At 40.3% G+C, this 24,891-nt stretch overlaps 1 protein-coding gene across 5 annotated transcripts in view; it reads right to left on the bottom strand.

Annotated features, from left to right (window-relative positions):
• lrrc7 (leucine rich repeat containing 7) overlaps positions 1 to 24,891 on the bottom strand; it is a 132,239-nt gene that overhangs the window by 23,617 nt on the left and 83,731 nt on the right. For all 5 annotated transcript variants that reach the window (XM_053635926.1, XM_053635929.1, XM_053635925.1 and 2 more), the window contains exons 2-13: positions 22,532 to 22,734; positions 19,698 to 19,815; positions 19,495 to 19,573; positions 18,633 to 18,722; positions 17,643 to 17,699; positions 13,280 to 13,343; positions 10,004 to 10,078; positions 8,019 to 8,163; positions 6,808 to 6,880; positions 3,051 to 3,180; positions 1,913 to 2,028; positions 536 to 605 (exon numbers count right to left, since the gene is read on the bottom strand). In XM_053635926.1, coding sequence (XP_053491901.1) covers positions 536 to 605; positions 1,913 to 2,028; positions 3,051 to 3,180; positions 6,808 to 6,880; positions 8,019 to 8,163; positions 10,004 to 10,078; positions 13,280 to 13,343; positions 17,643 to 17,699; positions 18,633 to 18,722; positions 19,495 to 19,573; positions 19,698 to 19,815; positions 22,532 to 22,720 — 1,206 coding nt within the window. In that variant the 5' untranslated portion in view covers positions 22,721 to 22,734. The remainder of the gene's footprint in view (positions 1 to 535; positions 606 to 1,912; positions 2,029 to 3,050; positions 3,181 to 6,807; positions 6,881 to 8,018; positions 8,164 to 10,003; positions 10,079 to 13,279; positions 13,344 to 17,642; positions 17,700 to 18,632; positions 18,723 to 19,494; positions 19,574 to 19,697; positions 19,816 to 22,531; positions 22,735 to 24,891) is intronic.

The following is a 24,891-nucleotide window of genomic DNA, read 5'->3' as shown; positions in this document are numbered from 1 at the left end:
ATACACAGAATGGTATGAAGAGATGAGGCTGGGGCTGATTACTTTCTAGCCCAGACTGTAGATTCATGCAGCAGTAACAGTCATGTCGGGTGATTACACAGAGTGACACACACACTCTCTAGATTCCATGTACTTCCACTACACGTCATCAGCATTGCTTGAAAAGACACACTAAAAACGCATGTCTCGTGCCAGTTTACATGGTTAAAATGTTCTTTTATACTCAATCAGCTCCACATTTGCAAGTATTGCTGCACGATGACATGCCAGGCATTCACAATGCTCTGTTCTTCACCGTTTGAGTGTTGGTTCCAAAAGAAAAGAAAAAGGCAAACAGATTAAACATGTGCCTACCATTTTACAAACCTGAGTGCACAAAAGTGATGCAAGGACTCGTGCAACTGACCCACAATGCAGAAGGATTTTTTCATACAATACAAACCTACAATTATGAGCGCATCCCCAAATGAGCCCAAAATCTATCCTGAAAACACCCCAGTCACATCACAGATAGTAAAAGCTGATAAACAAGCACCTGATTGTCAGATAGCCAGAGTGCAGCCAAATCTTTCAGTTTAGTGAAAGTGTAGGGAAGATTCTTCAATCTAACAAAAAGAGAATTCAAAAAGAGAAGAGAGTTTAGAAGATACCAATCACTACATTTTCAATACATATACATAAACTTATACATACAGTACTGTGTACATTTTAAAGAGCAGTAAAGAGCAGTAAACAGTAGTAAATGAAACAAAGTCAATATTTGGTGTGACAAAAAAATAAAATAAATAAAAATATTCTCCAGTACAATTAGTGCAGTTTTATAAGGAAATGAGCTGTAAGTTTTATTGAGCATCGTACAGAACCAGTCACGGTTCTTCTGGAGACTTTAACTGTCGCATTCGCTTCTTATTCTTGCAGCAAAACCCAACAGCTTTTATTGTGTTTTTGTCTGAAAACATGTGGTCTCTTAGATAATATGCTGCTTTCTTTACTGACAAACAAACATTCTTCTATAACATTTAATTTTGTGCTAGAAAACTAATAAACTAATGTTTGGGAATCGAAAATGTTTTTGTACTGACTCGATAATATAGAAGTCATAAAATAAAAATCTATAACAAAAGTTTGAACTAAAAAAAATAGGGAGCCTAAAACTTTTACACAATACTGTATATTTAATTAAATATAATTAAAAACAGTTGTAGAAGACATAAATCCAGAGTATTTAACACTGATCCTTAAACAGCTGCTGTGTGTTAGCTGATGGTTGGGTTTAATTAGTCCAGGTCCAGTGCGATCAGAGCACCCGGCACATCACTTATAAAGAGCTCACTTAATTAACCTGCGCACAGACTACTCATCGCTAATACATTGAATGTCTGACTGAAGAATATGAAACACCAAACACAATCCTCATTGTTAAATAATACAATATCACAAATCTGTTGAATTCTCGAATCTGATTGGTCAGAAGGTTTGCTGATTAACTTTCTGTAACTTATTTTGACTTATTAACTTTAGGACAGAGGGAAAAATAGAGGCTGGTGAGGGAAACACTATTGATAGCTATTATAATGTAAGTACACATTCCACAACATTAAATGTAACTATAAATGGTGAAAAAGTAGGAAATGTCTTTGCTTAATACATTAAAAATAGTCATTTTTGGTAAATTGCTATGGTATAAGAAGAATAAAACACTTTATGATGGGCTGTTATTGGAAAATAATCAATTGATTACATTTTTTTCCCATACTTGATCAGTCCCCATATTATTTTTAGTGTGTTTATGGAGAATATATATCAGCCTTCGGTTTGTCTTTTCTGACAAAGAAATGACTATTGGTGAGAACTGTGTAAATGTCATATCAGTTGAAATTCATATAAGTACAAGAACAGCACTGGAGGTTACCTATTGTCACTGAGATTGAGAACACGCAGCTTCGTCATCTGTCCAATTTCATCAGGCAGAAATTCCAGCTTATTGGAGCGCAAGGACATAACCGTGACATTCTTGCAGTTTCCAATCTGCAATAAAAGTGGAAATAGGATATCTCTCAAAATGTGAAATTTTGTAAAAGCGTTTTCTCGTTTGTCCTCATCTCTCTCTCTCATTCTCTCTCTTTCTCTGGCCCTCTAGTGTCTTCTCTCAAAATAGAAATGACAGTGTAATCTGTCAATACCGCCAGGATAGTGGGGTTAGTAAGGGGCAGAGAGAGAGAGAGCGGGGGGGAGGGGGGGGCTTTAGAGTGACAGAACTGCTCTGGATGAAAATAAATGCAAATGTCCTTTACTTCAGGACTTTTTGGAAATAGAGAGAAGACACAGAGATGAAGCCACAGCTACCAGGCTCGTATCCAACAGCATGGAGACAGAACCTTCTGGAAAAGCTTTGATGGAAGATCTGGCATGAAAAGGTGGACTTCTGGGGAACAGCCAAGCCCAGGCTCAGGTAACACACAGACACACACACACAGACACACACACACAGACACACACACATACACACACACCAGTATCCCTCAGTGTATTCGTCACATGTAACAATGCACAGTTGGAACAGCTTCTCTTTATAAAGAAACATTTTGTAAAAGGTTATTTAAAGACTCATCAAAAGTGCTTCTAGGTGACACCACATCGCTTAATCCTTAACCGAGAAGTAGGAAAGTTAATGAGGTGGTGTGGAATCTTTTCATCCCAACTTAGCAATTAGTGCTTTATTCAAGGGTGCAATGACAGACTACAGTAAAGAGCTTAAGATAATGCAAACTCTTTCTCTCACCTTAAACCTGAGACTTTCTAACTACGGTATTTAATAACATAGCCCTTTTAATAAAATATATTTATGGTTACGCAATGGTTTTACATATATATATATATATATATATATATATATATATATATATATATATATATATATATCAAGTCTGCATGCTTCATGTTATACCTTTGTTTTATGAGCAGATAGAACAGAAAAATGAATAAATAAGCCTTTCTATCCCAAATGAATCTTTTTCTGCATTAGAGAAAGCAGCTCTAATGCTACTCACCTCTCTGGGCAACTCCGTCAGGAAGTTCTCATCGGCCGCAAAGGTCCGGAGATTGTGCAGGTAGCCAATGGTTGGGGGCAAAGACTCCAGTTCATTACAGCTACAGTCAAACTCCTCTAAGAGCGATAAACTACAAAAACAAGCCCAGAGAAAACTGCTGTGGTGATTAGAATAACTTCACACTATAAAACTACAGTACCAATCTATACAAGGACTATACATACACTCCATTATTACAAGTACTATATTACTGTAACGATGAACATAATCATTTGACCATATTAAAGTCAGAAGGTGCTTTTTAACTATAAAACATTATCTGATGAGATTAATGATTGAAGATTTTAAGCTGTATGTCAAATAACTACAAACAGCACATTATTTTTTTATTTACATACAATAATAAAGGTATAAAATCACAGCTAATCTTTATATCCTATATAAAAACACAATTTTTACATCACAACGTGCACAAGATTGAACCATAATTAAGTGTTCCCCTCTTTATTAAGACACTAAATCATTTGTGTTCTAATTTACAGATAAAATAATCCTACAGGAAATAACGCGATCACACATTCATTCTAGCGGATTATACAAGAGCATCATTTTTAAATCCTGTGATCAAGAGGCAGTAAACTGTAATGAAGCATATGAAAGTGCTATGAAGAAACCACATACTGTTGATAATATCTACTTAAAAAAGATCTGAGGGTATCTAAAGGCCTGGATACACTTAGCTGTGTGTACTCCGATGGAGTGGTTGTCTTTAAGAGAAATCTCAGTAAAGCATCAAAGCTACAAAGACACATGCTGGGAAATGTTGAATAAAGATGGATTATGGGAACCCTTATGCCATAAGGTGTGCAGCTGTCATAATGGCAAGCAAGAATCAGGGTAGTTTTTTTATGAGAATTATTGAAAGCTCATTTTTATCCACATCTTCATTGATTAATTTGCTGCAAGGTATTTTACTGGTGTATCCAGGCCATGAGACATGGGTGGTTAAATGATGACTTTGAGAATGAAATGGTCAGTCTGAAATTCACCTTTGATACCTCTAGTGCTAGAAGGTCATGTTGTTAGAGGTCAGTTTTAGAAACAAACAATACTTCAGATAACAGATACTTGTTGTATACTTATTATATGATATATGTGACCTCAATGAAACTTAGCTTTTCAGTAGCACTGACACCTTTGAAATATAAGTTGGCTTGAAAAGGCCAACTTGTGGTCCTTGTGGTCCTCAGACTACATTATTGTTACTTCCCCTTTCAGTCTGGTTTGTTGTAATACTTTTATATAGCCGTTATTTTGACAATGTGGGCCATATTCAGAGATTGTGAACTTGTGAAATTGTAGATTCCACAAGTCTATAGAATTTTTCTAGAGGGTTGAACAACATTGTTGTTCATGTTCCCTCAATTACTGTTTTGATGATGGTGGTGGAGAGGGCTGTCCAACATTCCAGTCCAAAATCACCCAGAGATGTTCAACTGGGTTGAAATTTAGTGACTGTGAAGCCATAGTATATGATTAATATAATTTTCTTTCTCATCAAACTATTCAGTGAGCCCTCATGTTCTGTGGATGGGGGTGGAGTCATCCAGGAAGATACCATGCCCATCAGGATAGAAATGTTTCATAGGATAAAGGTGATCATTTAGAAGAACTTTGTATTGATTTGCTGTGACTCTTCCTTCTAAGGGAACAAGTGGACTCAAACAAAACCAGCAAAAATAAATGCCCCCCTTGTAAATTTGCCATTTATGCAAATTTTCCTGTAAATTTGCCTTTTATGCATATTTTGGCTTAATTTAGCAATCTGGAATCTACCAACATCTACCAACTGGGTAATAGCCTTTAAGACAGCATTTTGATACCACAGCAGATCCTAATAATAATACAGAAGCAGGCGAAGTGAAGAAAAGCATGTGCAAGAAAAATGCACTTACATGCAAGGTCAGAATTGCATATCATTGAGACGTGACTCTGTTTTTGGTGAACTCTCTATTTTTCATTATTACCTCCTCACTATGAGCACTAAACTCTGAATATGGCCCCATATAACCAAACGCATAAAATACTGTTTGGAATTTCTCCTCTCTCCTCCATTTTTACAGCCATTCCTTCACTTCAGCATGCTCAACTCATTCACTAAAGCATTTCGCTTAGTAGTTCTCTTTCTGTATAATTTAACTTTATGAGCCCCAATGAAGTACCCACATTCATACGCTATTCTTTCCTGCAGCTTTCTAACATCTTTAACTGTACAGTATATGTCATCTCTGCACGTCTGCAGTCATGCTGAGTTATACCAGGATTCCCAAAACTTAAATTTGTTTCATATACAGTGACCTTTATAAACTTGGTCTTTTCAAGCAAACTTAAAGTACTTAATCCTGTTTACTGTATTATACCCTAATCCGCCACAGTGTTTACTGAGCCAAATGCTTTGCATTCCTAAATCAATTTGCCTAGATACACAATGAATGGAGTAATAAATAAATCAAACAGCAAGGTATTGCATTAGACTCTGCTCGTAGAACATTTAAACATGATTAACAAAAGGAAACAATTTCTCTCCATTTCCCAACAGCTGCAATTAGAGGGCTTTTTTTTAACCTTCCAAGGGTCAATGTATATTTGTCATGATAAATAGAATCATTAGCATGGCATTTGTACAGCAGCCCATCCCAGCTGGCCTTTCATATGCAAGGCTTTCACTGAGACACTTCTAGCTGCACATACAGGAGATGCAAACATGTGCCCTTGCCTAAATAAACATGCTGTGGCGGACGTGTGGGGAATACGGGCGCTTTGCTGGTCTACTTACCCTAATTTGGCGCGTGGACTGAGATGCCCATTTTAGATGCATGTTTGATAAACACAGCACACAGAACCGACCAATGACAAACCAAGAAGAAAAGTGCATGGAGAGCATTATGCCAGGAATGGAGACAGTTATGATGAATGGGGACGGCAGACCTGCTAAGGGACTTGAGCTCTGAGAGAGCTAAATCAACCCCTGAATTTCTTATCTGGCTTTCACTTAGAGTTCATAAAAAACCCCGTAAGAATGAAAAATGTAAAGGACATTTCCATTTTAGAACTCTTTTATTTTTGATTACTTAAGTACTGCATATTAAAAGTGCATTGAATGTCTTGATGTATTGCATTGATTTATTAAAAGCCTGTACTATTAAAACAGGGAATTAAATAAAGTGATATTGTAAAACATAAAAGAGTGTTGTGCTGTAGGAAAACATTGCTTAATGGACTTTTGATCAAACCGATTTAAAACTAAAAATTAAAAACGAAACTTCTGTCTAATTCTACTTGACAAACCCAGAGAGTTTGATTTAATCCTTAATCTAAATCTCCTGATTCGTGTTCATGTTCAGGCACAGAACACCGTTCTAAGTCGAAATATTGCCAATCAGTGTTTTCTCACAGCGCAGTTAGAAGGTATAGCATAGCGGAGGCAACAGACAGCTGAGCTGCACAGTCGCAATGTTGAACATTGTCGCTGTCAAAATCTCTCAGTAATGTACAATCTAAATTAATAGGAAAGGGAAATGAATGCCTTGAAGAACACAAACCAATCATCATAAAACAAGTCTGTTTTAAATGGGCATGACCCAAAAAAACAGCAGCTGAGGGATGTACAGGGACTTGGATCTGAGTGGTGCATAAAGTAAAGGTGCATGTGGTCACTTCCTGTCTTGATATGGAATGAGTGTGTGCGGCTACTCACCTTCCGATGGTGTTAGGCAGTGAGGTGAGCTGGTTGTCATCAACTTTTAATGTTGTTAACTTTTTCAACATTCCTATGAAAGCATAAAAAGTCAAATTACTTCATTAGTAATCAACCATTCTAATCAAACTCATAGTCCTAGATCTGTGGTGCAAAAGGAAAATTATGGGAATTCTATACGGTAGGTGCAGTCTCTCACACACTGAGATTATACTCAGGAAATCGCTCAGGTACACTGAAATGGGTCCAGGTACATTCCATCTTAAAGAGTTCTATTTATTAAGTTCAGGGAAACATCAGAGGAAACATTGTGACATACTTATTTTGTTGTTTGACATGAATACAGCTGGGTGAGAAAGAACAGAGAGGTGAAGGTGCAGAGCAGCAATAACATCTGATGAGAGAGAAGAACTGGATGGAGTCGCTAAAACATTCTCTCTTCCTTCCAATGCTTAAATGTTGCATCTACTGGATTAGTCATCAGCTCATGGACGTTCATGGAGCTCCAAATATTCACATACTATCATTTTCTACATGACAATAGCGATGTACATGATGATAGCCAACCATCACCAATAAAGAGGACAGGACATCGAATTAAAGTCGTGTTGCTTATAAAACAACAACATGGACCAAGCTATTCATCATCAGTATGCCTTAACTCATTATAAACACGTCAGTGTGCCTTAACTCAGTATGCAAAACTCAGTTGCCTTCTTGCTGACCCACTCATAATAAGCTGCTTTAATTTAGTAATGCAACACATTTTCAATTTGCAGAATGCAACTGATAGATAAGTAAGGACTAATGACATGACAGACTGTGTGGTTAACCAAAAATAATCCCCCACACCACCACCACAGTGATTTGCAAACGACTATAATGTTTAATTTATTAATTTATATACCACACAGATTGTAATGCTTTATGGTTAGATTTAACGTTGTGTAACATCCAAGAGATAATTTAATTCCTGTTCTCACCTATGTTATAGCCACGATAAACAGTCATTCCCTCACCACACATCCTTTCTTTTTTGTTTGATTGGATCTCTCTCGCTCAATCGGATCACTCTCTCTTTCTTGAGTGCGCTGCTGGTGGTTATTTATAAGTCATGTATTTCACTGTAATGATGTGTTGTGTATTGTGTATATAAGACGTGTAAGACTGTGTATTTTTTATGTTTGGATAGAAAATGAAACTGTCCTCACCTATCGTATCAGGCAGCTGCTGCAGCATGTTAGACGAGAGCAGGAGGTCCTCTAGAGACTCGCACCCAGAGATGTCTGCATCAAGACTCTCGATCCTGTTCTTGGCCAAGTCAAGATAGCGCAACTGCCTCAGTTTTCCTACAGACTATAGCGAGAGACCAAGAGAGTTGCCAGGTGTAATTAAAACACATTTCTCCATAGTTCTATCATTGTCCATGACAACTATCTAGCATTCATAAGGCATTTTCAAAAATGTATGTAAATTATCCCATTTATATTTTATAGCATACAATAATAACTCTGGTGGTATTACATCAACCTCAACATTTTGTTAATAAAAATATTTTTTAATATATTTAAATATCTTTATCATTTTGTTGTAAACATTGACCCGCAATCCCTCACTAGTATCCAACCTTAGGATATTAATAAAATAATGGGACAACATTAGCATATCATATTAGTGACTACAAATGCACATGTTCTATGTGATATTATTAAACAATGATTTATGACATATAGAATAGAATTGCCATTGTTTACTTCTGACTAGGCAAGCCAAAATAAAAGCCACTCAGAATTAAGGTAGCTGTGATACCAAATGCTTACAAAGTGTTTCAGGCACTTTAACCAGAGTAAAGAGACTACCATTTATATTTACAGCATTATAACATATACTTCAAATGGGTGTTTGGATCCAATTATAATACCAAAGAAAATACATGCATCTATATAAGTAATTACTGAAATTACTGAAAGATCTATTGGTTTGGACCTAGCATGAAGACCATGACTTTCTTCATCTAAAAGAGCGTTACAGAGAGCGTTAATGTATAACTACCCTTCGGAATACTGATAACATGAAAAGGTAAATTTACTAGTGATACTTATTGTGTTCTATATGGGTTGTGCTGTATTTGCCTGTGTTTTATGTGGTTGTACTGTGTGTGACTATGATGTGTGTGTGGTTTTTCTGTACTGTATGTGGTTGTGCTGTGTGTAGGTATATTATGTGTTGTGCTTTGTTTAGCTGTGCCATGTTTGGCTGTATTGTGGGTGACCGTATTGTGTTCAGCTGTGCTATTTGTGACTGTATTGTGTTGTGTGTAACTATATTGTGTTGTGCGAGACTTTGCTGAGATTACTGTGTGTGGCACGTATGACTGCTGTGTATGAGTGTGCTCTGCTCTGTGTGATTGTGCTGTGTGTGACTGTGCTGTTTGTGACTGTTGTGCTGTTTGTGACTGCTGTGCTGTGTGTAACTGTGCTGTTTGTGACTGCTGTGCTGTGTGTGACTGTGCTGTGTGTGACTGCTGTGCTGTGTGTGACTGCTGTGCTGTGTGTGACTGTTGTGCTGTGTGTGACTGCTGTGCTGTGTGTGACTGTGCTGTTTGTGACTGCTGTGCTGAATATGACTGCTGTGCTGTGTGTGACTGTGCTGTTTGTGACTGTTGTGCTGTTTGTGACTGCTGTGCTGTGTGTAACTGTGCTGTTTGTGACTGCTGTGCTGTGTGTGACTGTGCTGTTTGTGACTGCTGTGCTGTGTGTGACTGCTGTGCTGTGTGTGACTGTGCTGTTTGTGACTGTTGTGCTGTGTGTGACTGCTGTGCTGTGTGTGACTGTGCTGTTTGTGACTGCTGTGCTGTGTGTGACTGTGCTATTTGTGACTGCTGTGCTGTGTGTGACTGCTGTGCTGTGTGTGGCTGCTGTGCTGTGTGTGGCTGTGCTATTTGTGACTGCCGTGCTATGTGTGACTGTATTGTGCTGTTTGTGACTGCTGTTTGTGAATGTGATGTGTGGCTGTGCTATATGTGACTGTGCTGTTTGTGACTGCTGTGCAGTGTGTGAATGTGTTGTGTGTCACTGTGCTGTACTGTTTGTGATTGTGCTGGGGCTGTGCTGTGTGTGACTTTGCTATGCTGTGTATGACTGTGGTGTGACTGTGAGTTTTGTGACTGTGATGTGAATGGCTGTTTTGTGCTTACCCCTGGTATTGTCTGTAATGAATTGTTGTCCAGCCACAGCTCTTTTAGGTTATGAATCTGCTCCAGAACTTCTGGCTGAAACACCAAAAACAGCTGATAAACACTGTAGATTATATCATGACACAAAAAATGCATGAAGACCAATAACACAGCGTTCTAATTAATTATTATAATTTCTAGTCTGAGCACTGCCAGTTGCCATCTGTTGCTGGGGGACAGGGAAACTGCACTCGGCTGTGATGCCAGGGGAAAGGAGGGACAATAATGGGCATTCACTCCCTCACAAAGCCATGTGGTGTGTGCTCTCTCTCTCCAAGCTTACTGAGCCACTCTGCCACATGGCAGCAGGAGTGTGTGCAGCCTTCACTCTGTGAGGGAACTCTCATGTCATATGGAAAAAGACTTATAGGGACTGGCATTGGGGTGAAGATCAAATCATGTGAACAGCAAATAAAAAATTTCAAATATTCATTTTAATGTACAATAATTATATTACAATGTATGTTCAGTCTTCTTCTGTTTCTATTCCCATGACAGTCCCCTATAGATAGATCAAGATCTAGATCTTGATCTAGATATAGATCTAGATATAGATAACTAGTACAGTACATTCTGTGTCTAGTGTAAACCTCTTCAAAAAAGGAAAATGTTGTTTCATTTAAAAGCAATTGCTTTGTGTGTACCCATGATGTCGTCCATTGAACAGATTGTTGTAAGGAACAGACTCCAATAGCGACAACACAGATGCTCAGTGGAGTAAAACAAGCCAGCAGAGCAAATGACTTCATCAGATTCCTTTTGCTCCATTCATTGCTCATTATGTCTTTCAGTGTTGAGATGTTTTATCTGATGTGGCTCTTTTGCTTCTATCTATTGAGGCTGGGAATTGTGAAACAGAAGTAATCAGTCTGTCTGTGTCTAGTGGTCCCAAACCAGATGTTTCGAGAGCACCATCTTACAGCAAACAAACTCCATCTGAGAGAATTGAAAACACATCTTCATTTGCCTTGAATACAGAATCATATTCATTCAATTATAAGCTGCTGAAAGAGGAAGCCACTATTAATTTAGCACTGAAGGTTACTAGTTGTATGGGGCCTTTGCTGTGTTGAACGCCTCCTATGTGTGTAATGGATGCCTGTGTCATTTTGTCTTGGCCATGGCTATTTCCTGTTCTTTTCTTGTTTTGAGCTCCAGGATCTGTGCCCTCCAAACCTCCTCAGCATGGGCCATTGCAATTAAGAAACTTTCTGCAGTGCAGCCCCACAGACCAGGCAGCATCTGCTCTAATCCCAATCGGCTTTTGCACTGTAACACACAGCTAGAGCCAATCAGTGTCTCCTCGTCATAACTTTCCTCTCAGGATATGTGAGGATTATTAGAGGGAAATGCAAACCCACAAAGCAATACACACATTTTGCCAAAACAACTACTACTGAACATACTGACTAGTATAAAATACTAATCCTAGGATATAAACTCCTGTCTAATGTTTTATCAATTGGAGCATTCATAGAACATTTGTCTGCCAAATATTATCATAAGTGCCTATGAGTTATGACAAAAAAAAAAAAACTGGGACAAAATCCCACAAGTTGGGGACACATCCTGACAACAATGCTAGTCCACTGAAGTGCATGCATACACATTCATTCACTCCTAGGAGAGAACATGCACAGTCCACATAGACGATAAGCCGAGCTCAGGATTGAACCAGGGACCCTGGAGCTGTGAGGCTACAACGACACCATGGCATCGCTGGGAAAACAGTTATACATGGGACATGCCATTGTATGATTGATCATGTTTTATTTAAAAGTGCCCAAACTCTTAATAAAACTGTTGTCGCACCCTCAGAACCAGTTTTAGTTCTCTATCCAGAGAACACATTTTTAAAAAAAGTTTGCTTGCACCTCTAAGCCTAATTAGTCACATCTGGCTCACTACCGAAGGTGAAGTAATCTAATTTTGCGTAACTCAACTAAAGCTCCGCCTCTCCATATATCAAGGACAGGACACTTTCGCAGTACTCAGGTCCTACAAAAAGAACCATGGCTGAGGTAATGATGAAAGTGCCAACAGCAAAGGTCAAACCTGCCTTTCCTGAAGTGGGACAGGCAGATTGGAAGTCCAGACAGCGGAACTATTAAGTGTCAATGGGGTTCTCTCATTACTCCGGGGCTCTAAACAGTAAAGCACGCTTATTGCAATGCCAAACCATCTGTTCCCTTTGGAAGCACTGAAGTGAGTATGTTTTTTGTTTTTTCACCCAAGGACAAAGTGCCCTGGATAGTGCAAACCTGCACATGATTCTGATTGGGGGAAAAAACAAACTCTGGAAGCCATTAAAATTTTTTCTTTACTGTCAGACACTGCAAGAATGAAATGTCTGAGTCACGCTTGGTTTATTTGCTCATTTGCTCAGTATTTACTTACAGAGTATTATACAGAGGACTTATCCTGTAGAGTAAAAAATGCAGTCACACATAGAATGTTGTTATTCTTTCTTTCTACCTTTTATTACAGCTCTGCATATCCCCGAGTAGGATTACTAATCTTCAAAACTGTATAAACTTCTACTTTTACTAATTCATTAATCATTACAGTATATCTCTTTTTTTTTTCCACACCAGTAACTCACAAGCATGGAAACTCTAGTCTAGTCTAATCCCGAATATTGTACATGTGTTTTATCAGTAATCCTCCATTTTGTGTCTGTCAATGTTTCTCCTTTAACTAAACAAAATGGAGAAAGTTTAATTACAGGAGGCATTTCAGGGTTAAAAATGCATACAATGAGAGAACTTATCTAAAGAAATCCCCTATAAGTGCTTCCTTTACAGTTTAGCAAACTAACCATCTCCCTTAACATAACAGTAATTTGCCAGTTCACAGAACTGGTGTTAATCTGAACTCTGACTAAATTAACACAGGGGTAAATGAATTATGGTGTTTATGGGTTGGTGTATAACTCGGAAGAAACACTGGACAGATTTATTGCTATTGTTTACTCCCAACTGGGCGAGCCAAATTGAAAGTCACTCAGCGTTGAGCTCCCTGTCATACCAAGTGCTGCATGTTTGAACTGATTCATAAATAATACATCAGTGCATGATGCAACCAATGCAGCACAGCACTGAGGAATTAATGAGAGGCTCGGGATGAGGATGAGAAAGCTTCAATCCCCATCAAGCCCTTCTGGGTCAAAGACTGCCAGGTGAGATGACAGCTGCCCAAGTGATGTCTATCTTTACAGTTAGACCTGTTTTTTCTTACCAGCTCAGTGAATTCATTGCTTCCCAAGTCTAATCGCTCCAGCTGTGACAGCCTGTGAATTGACCTGCAGCACATTTACAAAGAAAGAAATTACATCAGCACATCATATTAACTACAGTAGTAAAAGAATGACATGCATCTCAGGCTATGAAGACAATAAAGAATAAAGGCTTAATGCTTTAAAGTCTTTATACAGTTCATGACTTATTTTTGCCTTGAGCTATACATTAACTTTTTTGCAGCATCCAAAACGGAAAAAGACTTATAGCGGTAAAGTAATTAATTAATGAATTAAGGAATAAAACATGATAGGGTATACAGTTATAGGAAACAGTCATTCCATCACAAACTTTTCTTTTTTCTCTCTCTTGAAGTTAATAAGATAAACAGTGGAGGTTTTTATTGTTACAGAGAAACCACAGAAAGCTCTCATGTGTCTTCCAACTTACAGCTTTACCTCTAAGTTACAGCTTTACCTCTAACTATTACAACGTGTTGACTCCTTCAATAAATATTCCTTGAAAAGACTTAATAAACATCTCTCTACAGAAAATATCTCCATATCAACAACTACACACATTAAAAAAATTACCATACAGACTACCATACAAGTCCTGGTGTATGTTATTTCTATAGAAAAAATAATGTATTAGAATGAGTGCATTAATACACACCTATGACCTGCCTGTCAGAGCTGCTGTTACTGAAAATGATTTAACACCTTCTGCCAAATCAGATTTGAGAATTCAACATGGCTGTGGTATAAGCAGTCATAAAAAAATAGACTCCAAACAACAACCCATGCATAATTTGCACCTATATGTGCAGTAATATATTTTCGCCATATTTCAATCATAATGAAACAACTCCTTGTGTACTTACAAACACAATTGTGATACGGGCATCTTGTGATCACTGACAATACTGACTGATCCAGAACTATATTTTTCAATCAAGTGTAAATCACAACAGCATAATTACTATTCTGTTTACAAACACAAACTTGACATAACTTTATATTTATAATTTGACATAACTTTTTGGGACAAAAAATTATTAGTACACAATTTGCAACTTTGTATCACTGCTGATGCATTCAAAGAGTTAAACACTGTAATACTATTGTATAGTTGAAGTGTCAATAACATTTAGAAAAGCGAATAAAACCTGATCACTGCAGTTAATGCTCCAGTCTATAACCACAGCATTTCAACTGCAATGTGTACTCTGAAACTCTAATTGTAAAATTGCATTTATCCATAAAGTGGTTTTTCACTGGTTTTAGATTTGGATGTACCTGTAAAATAATTTAGCATTCTACTTTGGGCATTACAGAATCAGAGAGCATAAAGGAAAAACCTGGTTTGGGTTTGATGAAAACACAGAGCTGTAATGACAGAATATAAAGTGTTGCTAAGCAAGGCAACTGAGCCAATCATTATGCAAAGACCACAGTGTGCAGTATGTGTTGTTCTGTAGGGCCCCTGCGGTGATGTATTATGGAATACATTACAAGCTCTGCTGCCTTTCACAATGTGAAACACCTTTACATTCATTTTTATCCTGAACATGTATGAAAGGGGATGAAATCATGAATACTTGGAATTTTCTATTTTAATTTTATTTGTATAGCGCTTTTAACAATGGACATTGTCTCAAAGCAGCTTTACAGAAACATATAAACACAGGATACAGATTTTAAGTGTGTGAATTTATCCCTAATGAGCGAGCCGGTGGCGACAGTGGCGAGGAAAAACTCCCTAAGATGATATGAGGAAGAAACCTTGATAGGAACCAGACTCAGAAGGGAAAGTTCATTATGTTTTTTATATGAAGTCTGTTTTGTTGAACTAGACCACTGTTCACTAAAGGAGACTTGAGTGCAAAATTGTATGTGGTAATTGCAGTCCTGTTACGCCACGGCCAGCAGAGGGCACTGGCTCGGCTCCTAACGAGTCACGTGACATTGTTTTTGTTCGCTTGCTTCCGGATTGAGCATTTTGTATTAAGTGACTTTAATTTGCCCCAGGTGTCCATGCCCTGAGTTAATCATGTTCTTTATTTAAATGCCTGGGTGACTGAGCACTTGGCTCAGTATTATATCATGTCTTTAGTGGATCGTGGTTAGTATCGTTTGTTTTCCATGCCACGAATGTTCTCGTTTCCCGGTGAAGACCGCGTTTACTTTAATCATTGAGTTTTGTGTCTAATAAAGACGGTGACCTGCACCTGCATCCGCCTCCAGTCTAAGTTTCGTAACAGAATACTGAGCCCAAAATGCGGAAGCAGCAGGTACCCATGAGCGCCGCCGAAGAGGCCAGGATTTGGGCGCTTTACCGTTCGTCCCTGGAGATGAGCAAACAGCTCGCAGAGGAAATTGCTCAGTGCAAAGTCGAGCTGCGCGCCGCGTCGTCCCTCTCGCCATTTACCCCGTCCCCACCGCCGAAGAGCGATGCCGTGCAACGCAGCCTGCAAAGTGACCTGAGCATCTGGGGCTTCCCACGGCAGGGGAATTGTACAGCGCCACGCAGCCAGCACAGTGACCTGAGCATCTGGGGCTTCCCACTGCAGGGGAATTGCACCACGCTGCGCAGTCCAGAGGTGAAGGCTGGCCCAGAAATTTTTTTTGGGGGGGGGGCAACGAGGACAGCAGAGCTCCAGCCTGAGGCCTACGGGGAGGTCTCAGCTGTGGAGCTCCCACCTGAGGTCAACATGGCGACCTCAGAGTGACAGCTTGAGGTGGCTGAGGAGGCCGTCCCGCTGCCCTGCCCGGCCGAGGAGGCCGTCCTGCTGTCCAGCCCAGCCGAGGAGGTCGTCATGCTGCCCTGCACAGCCGAGGAAGCTGTCCTGCTGTCCAGCCCAGCCAAGGAGGTCGTCATGCTGCCCTGCACGGCCAACGAAGCTGTCCTGCTGTCCAGCCCAACAGAGGAGGCCGTCCCGCTGCCCTGCACGGCCGAGGAAGCTGTCCTGCTGCCCTCCAGTCCCGCTGGGGACGCCGCCCAGCCCTCCAGTCCCGCTGGGGACGCCGCCCAGCCCTCCAGTCCCAGTGCCCTGCGTTCCAGAGCCGGCACCCTGCGTTACAGAGCCGCCGGGGGCAGCGCCCAGCGCTTCTGTTCCAGTGCCGCCGGGGGCGGCGCCCAGCACTTCTGTTCCAGAGCCGCCGGGGGCGGCGCCCTGTGTTCCACTTCCAGTGCCGCCGGGGGCGGTGCTCCGACTTTCAACCCTGGTGGGGGTGTTGCTCCGCCCCTCTGCTGCCCAACGGAGGCTGCCTCGCTTTCCGTGGCAGCGAGAGACAGCTCGCACAGGGGCCCGGGACCCCCATTGGAGGGGGGTTCTTGGTGCTCCGGGAGGAGCACCCTTTGGAGGGGGGTATAGTTACGCCACGGCCAGCAGAGGGCACTGGCTCGGCTCCTGACGAGTCACGTGACATTGTTTTTGTTCGCTTGCTTCCGGATTGAGCATTTTGTATTAAGTGACTTTAATTTGCCTGCAATTAAATTTTATCTGCAATTTGTGCTACAGTAGCTCTTCTGTGGGATTGGACCAGACAGGCTAGCCTTTGCTCCCCAAGCACTTCAATGAGCCTTGGGTGGCCATGACCCTGTTGCCGGTTCACAGGTTGTCCATCCTTGGACCATTTTTGGTAGGTACGAACCACTGCATACCGGGAACACCCCAGAAGACCTGCCATATTGGCGATCACCGTTTTGGAGCCATCACAATTTGGCCCTTGTCAAAGTCACTCAGATCCTTACACTTGCCCATTTTTCCAGCATCCAACACAGAAACCTTCAGAACGGACTGGTCACTTACTGCTTAATATATCCCACCCCTTGACAGGTGCCACTGTAATGAGATAATCAATATTATTCACTTCAGCTGTCAGTGGTTTCAATGTTATGGCTGATCAGTGTGTCTACTGTGCCAACTCGGTTCTCTAAATGTCCTGTTGATTTTCATTATTTCTATGCTCATTTCCAAAAGGTTTGTTTAGCTTTTTCTGTTACTTTATTTCTATCCCATCTCGAGACGTTTCCTGTAATTACTCTGATTTGTCTCAGACATATTGGCATTTGTACTGCACTTGTCTCGGTCTTGGGCATGGGTCTCGCTAACTTTGGTCTTGATCTTGTCCAAGAGTTTCCAAAAAAATTTATTTTAGGTTTAACAAGAAGTAATTCCTTCTTTTAGACAACACAGCCTCATCAAACCAAACAGCAAGCGAACCAAAAGTATGAATTTCTCTCTGATTCAGACTAAGCAAACTTGGTGTGAAAGTGGCCTAAGAGTGTCAGTGTAAAAGTTTGTGCAACCGCACCAATGCTAACATCCGTAATGTGAAAAAAACACCCACGTCACTCACTTTGGCATGGTTTTCAAGTGATTCTCTCGAAGCTCCAGGATGCGTAATTTAGACAATCTGAAAAAAGAAAAGAGTTGCAATTAGTTCGTTACAGAAAGTGAAATTCTTATCAATGCCATCATCAAGAGGAACTACAGATACAACCCCAATTCCAAAAAAGTTGGGACGCTGTGTAAAATGTAAATAAAACAGAATGTGATGATTTGCAAAGCTCATAAATCCATATGTTATTCACAATAGAACACAGAAAATGTTTAACATCAATTGTTTAAACTGAGGAAATGTACCGTTTTAAGAAAACAAATATAAAGATAATTTTGAATTTGATGGCTGTAACACGACTCAAAAGTTGGGACGGGGCCAGCAAAAGGGAAAACTAAGTGTTACTGAAAAGAAACAGCTGGAGGTTAATTGGCAACAGGTCAGTAATATGATTGGGTATAAAAAGAGTATCTTAGAGAGGCAGAGTCTTTCAGATGTAAAGATGGGCAGAGGTTCACCAATCTGTGAAAAACAATTTGTGGAACAATTTCAGAATAATGTTCCTCAAAGTAAAATTGCGAAGACTATGAATATCTCAACATCTACAATACATATTATCATCAAAAGATTCCGAGATCTGGAGAAATCATCTAACAACATGAGTAGCCAAAACACGCCTTGAGTAAGTCACTGTAGCAATCAGCCTTTGTCTTTGTTTCTGTACACAATGCATGAAAAATGAATAATGAATATAAAGTGCATATCTGAAAACTCAATGACACACAGAAAACAATGTTTTACTTTATATTTTATTTGGTCTCTTTGCTTTTATTTATTATGTCTCAATTTCTTTCTATTTGTTGTAACATGGCACTCTTGTAGGTAAGGGCTTCCCCTGAATATAAGAAAAATAAAAGTGATTTAAATTGAGAGTAGGTGTGTTAAAGTGCATCTTTATAGGTGTGGTGCTCGGTACAAAATGAAAGAAGCTGTTGATGGTGCTCTTACCTTCCAAAATTGGCGGGTAGGTACTCAAGGAAGGCATCATTTAAGAAGAGCTGTGTCAGATTGAGGAGCTGAGTGAAGCCATCTGGGAGTCTAAGGAAACAGAGAGGAAAGCCATCAGAACATCACTCAGCGAGCTTTAAGTACCTCCAACTCACAGAGAAGCAAACTGTGCCTGCTCTAATCCTATTACAAGTTCCCTATAACCGCCGATACAACACGACTCTTTTAAAGATTATTAGTGAGATGAGGGTGAGTGTTGTGGAAACCGAACATGTCTGATTATTAACTCCAGCAGCAAATTAAATGACGGTCAGTTAAATGGTTTAAACTGTTTTAGTGGTGATGTATATTTCAGCTCAGAGAAATAAAACCTGAAATAATCTGTGGTCTCTCCTTGAACAAAGGTTAAATCAGTTCTGAAAGATTTCAGTGAGTGCTTTCACTGTGTGATATTAAGGAACAAAGCTTCTTCATAATTCAAAAGTCTTTTTGAATACAGAAAAAAAGTCTTCATCTCTAGAACTAAGGCATCAAACTCAATTCAGCATGTGTCACCAGTGAATAACCTATTCACAGGCCATATTTAAATACTGATCTACTAATGTTTTTAAACCGTCTGGAATACTGGTATAAACTGGTACATCTGTACAGTAGTATGAAGTGTCCTTGAACTGCTGGTAATCATGCCTGACTTTTTAAGGTAAAAAAGCACACAAATCTCTGTGTATATTTAATAAGGTTGCATCATCCAACAATTGCACGATTTCAAAATCCTTTGAACACCAAAAAAGATATTAAAAATTCACAATCCCTCTGTTCAGTAAGTTTGTTATACAGTATGAGCAGTGGTTCTTGTACTTACTTGGTTATGGGATTTACACTGGCCTCTACAACTGATAAACATTTACAGCACTTGATATTGTCGGGAAATTCTTGAATGCCTGAAGGAATGAGGAATATATTCATAAATCAACACACAGTATTTGGAACGTAATTACACAGTAAGCACATTACATTTGATATCATAAATCAACAGATCAGGATATGCAGAAATGAAGAACATACCATTTTTACTTATATCTAATTCCTTCAGGTTTACAAGGCTAGCGATGGTGGTTGGCAGGGTTGAAAGGTCGTTATCAGGAATACTCAATTTTCGCAGGGCTTGACAGTTGAAGAGTTGCTAACAGATAGATAGACAGATAGATAGAAACAGAAAAAAGGGACAATTTCAGGTGTGCTGACCTTATATCTTTAATATAAGTTAACTTAAGTACTATAAGTAACTGTATATGTACTCAAATGCACAATCATACAACCGTTACTTTATCCTGTAAGATATAAAACACAACTAGGGGTGCTGTTACAGGAAAATAATCCACAATGGTTTGGTATGATATAGCCCAATCAGTACCACCCCTATGTTTTTCCTATAACAGCACAGCCCAAAGTGGTTTATTCCTCTTATACCACAGCAATTTGCCAATAATTACATTTTTTAATTCCATAATGAACAAATCGTCATTCAGTCGAACTAATCACAGTTACATTTAATGTCATGGAATGCCTACGAGTCAAGATAGCTCCTGTTTCACTTATATTATAGCAGCTATAACCTCACCAGCCTCTATTTTTTTTTTCTGTTGAAGTTAATAAGACGACAACAACAACAACAAAACACTACACAGCTTATCATGTTACTGAGAAAATAGAAAAGTGCAAAGTTCTCCTTCCATAAATGTTAAATAAACATCTTTTTACAGAAAGCTTCACCTAATCCCTGAGTATAGTTTTATCTTTCTAAAATAACAACACATTTGTAAATCCATTTTGACATTTTGGATTATCTGGAGTGTCAGTACAAGTCCCTGTGAACGAGCTGTTACTATAGAAACAATCACATATTAGAACAAGCTCATTAATATAAACTATGATTTGATTTACAGCCAAAACTACCATCAGCACTGCTGTTATAGAAAATTAATAAACACCTTCTGACTAATCAGATTCCAGGATTAAAAAATTCTACAGTATAATTTATTTTATCATCATTGATATAATGTTGACAGTGCTCAAAATTCTACATATACATTTGTGCATTCAGAAAGCATTAGTTAGAATGAAAATATTACCTAAACACAGCATTATTATGGTTTAAAAGCGATTTTAGACTGAAGAAGGTGTAATGAGCAGAAGAAGAACATGCGATCCAAAGGCGCCAATCCCATAAGATCACCACTCATATAAAAGGAGCACTTAATTCCACTCAAAAGGGTTTTTTTAAGCTTTTCACTGATGAGTCATATGGGCACAAAACCCAGAGCTTTCCCAGCTTGCATAACTGTCTGTTCATTCAGAATCTTCCAGCGTATTGATTGAAATCGAATTTAAGAATGTAATAATGAAAAAAAATTAAAAAATTGAGAACTGACAAAAACAGATATATAGGTTTTTATGCTTTGTGGAAAACAAAAGGTATTAAAGTCAAAAGCTGTCCAAGGTTCTGAATGAGCAATTCTTCCTCGTCTCACAAGGCCAGACATGAATACACATCTGGAAACAGCCTTTCAGAAACTTGACTGTGAATAGCAAAGAGAATGAGTGCAAAAAAATTTTTTTAAAAATGCATGTCCACAGGTTTTCCCTCTAAAACATACCCTAATTTCCCGTTAATGTGTGGAGGATTATAAACACCTTGAGCAAATCTTCAAGATGGATGTTTAACTGAACTATTTTTGCCTTTCACAAAGCAATGTTTGTTTTCACTGCATGAAATTTACTTGACTGCTAACTGGATTAGAGCCTACTGTATCGGATTTAGGGCCTGAAGCATTGCCTCAAAGAAATATTTCCACAACAACCCTGAGCCATGAATATCAACAACTAAAACGCACATGTTGTGTTAGAGAAAGTAACACAAATATATTGAAAAAGCTGTCATAACACAAGTTCAAATCCTTACATTTTTTTAACAGGACACTGTAAAACCAAATCTTATTATGCTATAGCAAGTTTAAAAAAAAAAAAAAAGCTACAGTTTAAAAATAAATAGCAGTAAGAGCCAAACAGGTCTGATACTGATATAACTGTATATGATTGTACAGTTATCATGGAAAAAGCTGAATGTAGACAAATACCCTCAGGACAGAGACCATTCTGAAGTTGTGTTGAATAGATTCAAAACTACACTGACATAAGTGCTGCTAAAAATATTAAATCACCAAAATTGCATATAATGACAGTGAGCATTAGCATAATTACCATGACAAAAGATGAACAAATGTCTCTAGCCCAGAAAATACATATCCGCTTTGAATAATTCCATATGAGTGTAAGTGTTATTAAAGTTTCTCACTGTGACCAAGAGTCCTTTTATTTTAAAAAAATGGTTTTGGAAATACACTATATGGTGACAAGTTTGTGGACATCTGACCATCACACCCTTATATGGTTCTTCCCCAAACAGTGGTCACAAAATTGAAAGCACAGACATGTATAGAATGTCTTTGTATACTGTAGAATTACAATTTCCCTTCAATGGAACTAAACAGCACAAACATGTTCCAGAATGACAATGCCTCTGTACACAGAGCGAGATGGACACATGGTTTGTCAAGGTTGGTGTAGAAGAACTTGAGTGCCATGCACAGAGCTTTTCGGATGAACTGGAACGCAGACTGCACCCCAGGTCTCCTCAGCTCCAAAACCTAGTTGAAAGCCTTCCCAGTAGTGTTGAAGTTATTGTAACAGCAAAAAGAGGGACTAAATCTGGACTGGAATGTTTAAAAAGCATGTATGGGTCTGATGGTCAAATGTCCACAAACTTTTGGCCATGCAGTATTCATTTACCACTGACATGAATGCTAATGAAAGAAAAGAGCATGAGCTTTGTGAAGTACCTTGGGAAGCTCTTCGATTTGGTTAGCGTCTAGGTAGAGCTCCTCCAGAGTACGCTCGAAGCTGAAGATCTCCTTGGGCACCTGCTGCAGGCTGCAGTGTGAGTAATCCAGCACGGAGATGACCTCCTCCTCCCCACGGAAGCATCGGCATGGCACCAGGCGCCCGATGAGCTTCCTCTTGGTAGTCATCTCCAGACACTGCACTGTAGGTCAGACAGAGAGGGCACGACTTAGCTTTTCCACACAAAAACAAGGGCATCACCGGGAGAGCTGGTATAAATGGGCTAGCAAAAAAATAGACATCAATATAAGGTTTCATTTTTCATAACAGCTTAGTGTCATATATCAAGGAGGGAACTCTGGACTTCATTTCCCAGCAGCCACTGCACCATACTCATCAGTGTCACATGACCATCAGCACCTGATTTACGTTTCAGTTAATGAGCACACTAGTATATATACCACTGTTTTCACTGCTTTCTTTGTCTCACGTTATCGTCTCACTATACCTTTGTCTATGCTGCTGTATTTTGTCTTTGCCACAGTGTTTTGTTTCCTAGTTGTAGAGTGTTTCGTATGTTTGTTTATTATTAAATGTTTAAGAATCTGCGCTTGCTTCCGTCTCCAACTTTGAACTGTGACAGAACGTGAGACCTATAACTCGGAAGCAGCAGATAATCATGAAATACCTGGGCTTCACTCTACCACCTATGTTCGCGGAGAACTACACTACACTACGCCACACCAGCAGGACGAGGAGCACCAAGCTGCGCTACGTAACAGCAGGAGGACATGGAGGAGTCCGGGTACAAGTGGGAGCCTGTTGACTGGGCTGGTGCTTCTCCCACCCTCCCTCCCCTATTGTGGATCTGGTCCAGCGGACAGAGTCAGTGGAGAACATGAGTCCTCCCTGCTCATCTGAGGACGCCGCTCAGCCTTTCGGATCAGTTGAGGACATCGTTCAGTCACCCTGGTTGGCTGAGGATGTTGCTCCGTGTCCCGATATACCCAAGTGCTCCCCTCTGTTCGCCAACCCCGCGCACAACGGCACTGTGCTTGCCTGCTCTGCTGAGGAACTCGCCCTGCTTTTCTGCACCGCTGAGGGCATTGCTCGGATTTACCGCTCCTCTGAGGAAGGCACTCCGCTTTTCTGTCCGACTGAGGATGTCGCTCTGCCTTCCTGCTCGGCTGAGGATGCCACTCAGCCTTTCTGTTCAGCTGAGGACGCCACTCAGCCTTCCTGCTCGGCTGAGGACGTCGCTCTGCCTACCTGCTCAGCTGAGGACTTCGCTCTGCTTTCCTGCCCGGCTGAGGACGTCGCTCTGCCTTCCTCCTCGGCTGAGGATGCCACTCAGCCTTTCTGTTCAGCTGAGGACGTCGTTCTGCTTACCTGCTCGGCTGAGGACGTCGCTCTGCTACCTGCTCAGCTGAGGACGTTGCTCAGCCTACCTGCCTACCTGCCGTTCCTCTTCTTTGCTGCGTGCCGTATGTCACTCCCCCTTCCTGCTCCACGGAGGGCATCGTTTCCCCCTCATGCTTTGCGGAGAGCATTGTTCCTCCCTTTGGCCTCGCGGAGAACCTCACTCCCCTCTTTGTCCTCACGGAGAACCTCGCTCCCCTCTATGGCCTCGCGGAAATCTTGGAGCTTCCCTCGGGCCTCGCGGAGAACATCACTCCCCTCTCCTGCCCTGCTGAGGAAGTTGTCCCACTGTCCTGCCCCACAGAGGACGTCGCTCTGAGCTCCAGCCCCGCTGAGGACGGCACTCTGCTTTCCCGTTCTGCTGAGGACGCCGCTCTGCTTTCCTATTCCGCTGAAGACGCCGCTCTGCTTTCCCGTTCCGCTGAGGACACCGCTCTGCTTACCCGTTCCGCTGAGGATGCCGTTCAGTCTCCTGGTTCCGCTGGGGACATTTTGCCCATGGGGTCAGGACCGCCATAGGGAGGGACTGCATTTTGTGCGCTCCAGGAGAAGCGCCCTTGAGGGGAGGGTTTCTGTCATATATCAAGGAGGGAACTCTGGACTTCATTTCCCAGCAACCACTGCACCATACTCATCAGTGTCACATGACCACCTGCACCTGATTTATGTTTCAGTTAATGAGCACAATAGTATATATGCCACTGTTTGCACTGCTTTCTTTGTCTCATGTTATCGTCTCACTATACCTTTGTCTATGCTGCCATATTTTGTCTTTGCCACAGTGTTTCGTATGTTTGTTTATTATTAAATGTTTAAGAATCTGCGCTTGCTTCCGTCCCCAACTTTGAACCGTGACACTTAGCTGTTAACAAATGGCTTAAGGTATATTATTTTTGATTTTTGTGGAACCAAGCACAACAGCACCACCACAGGGAGTAAG

The sequence above is a fragment of the Ictalurus furcatus genome, chromosome 11, assembly GCF_023375685.1.
Source record: "Ictalurus furcatus strain D&B chromosome 11, Billie_1.0, whole genome shotgun sequence".
Classification (NCBI taxonomy): Eukaryota; Metazoa; Chordata; class Actinopteri; order Siluriformes; family Ictaluridae; genus Ictalurus; species Ictalurus furcatus.
The sequence above is the reverse complement of the archived record's forward strand: the minus strand, read 5'-3'. Positions and strand labels throughout refer to the sequence as shown.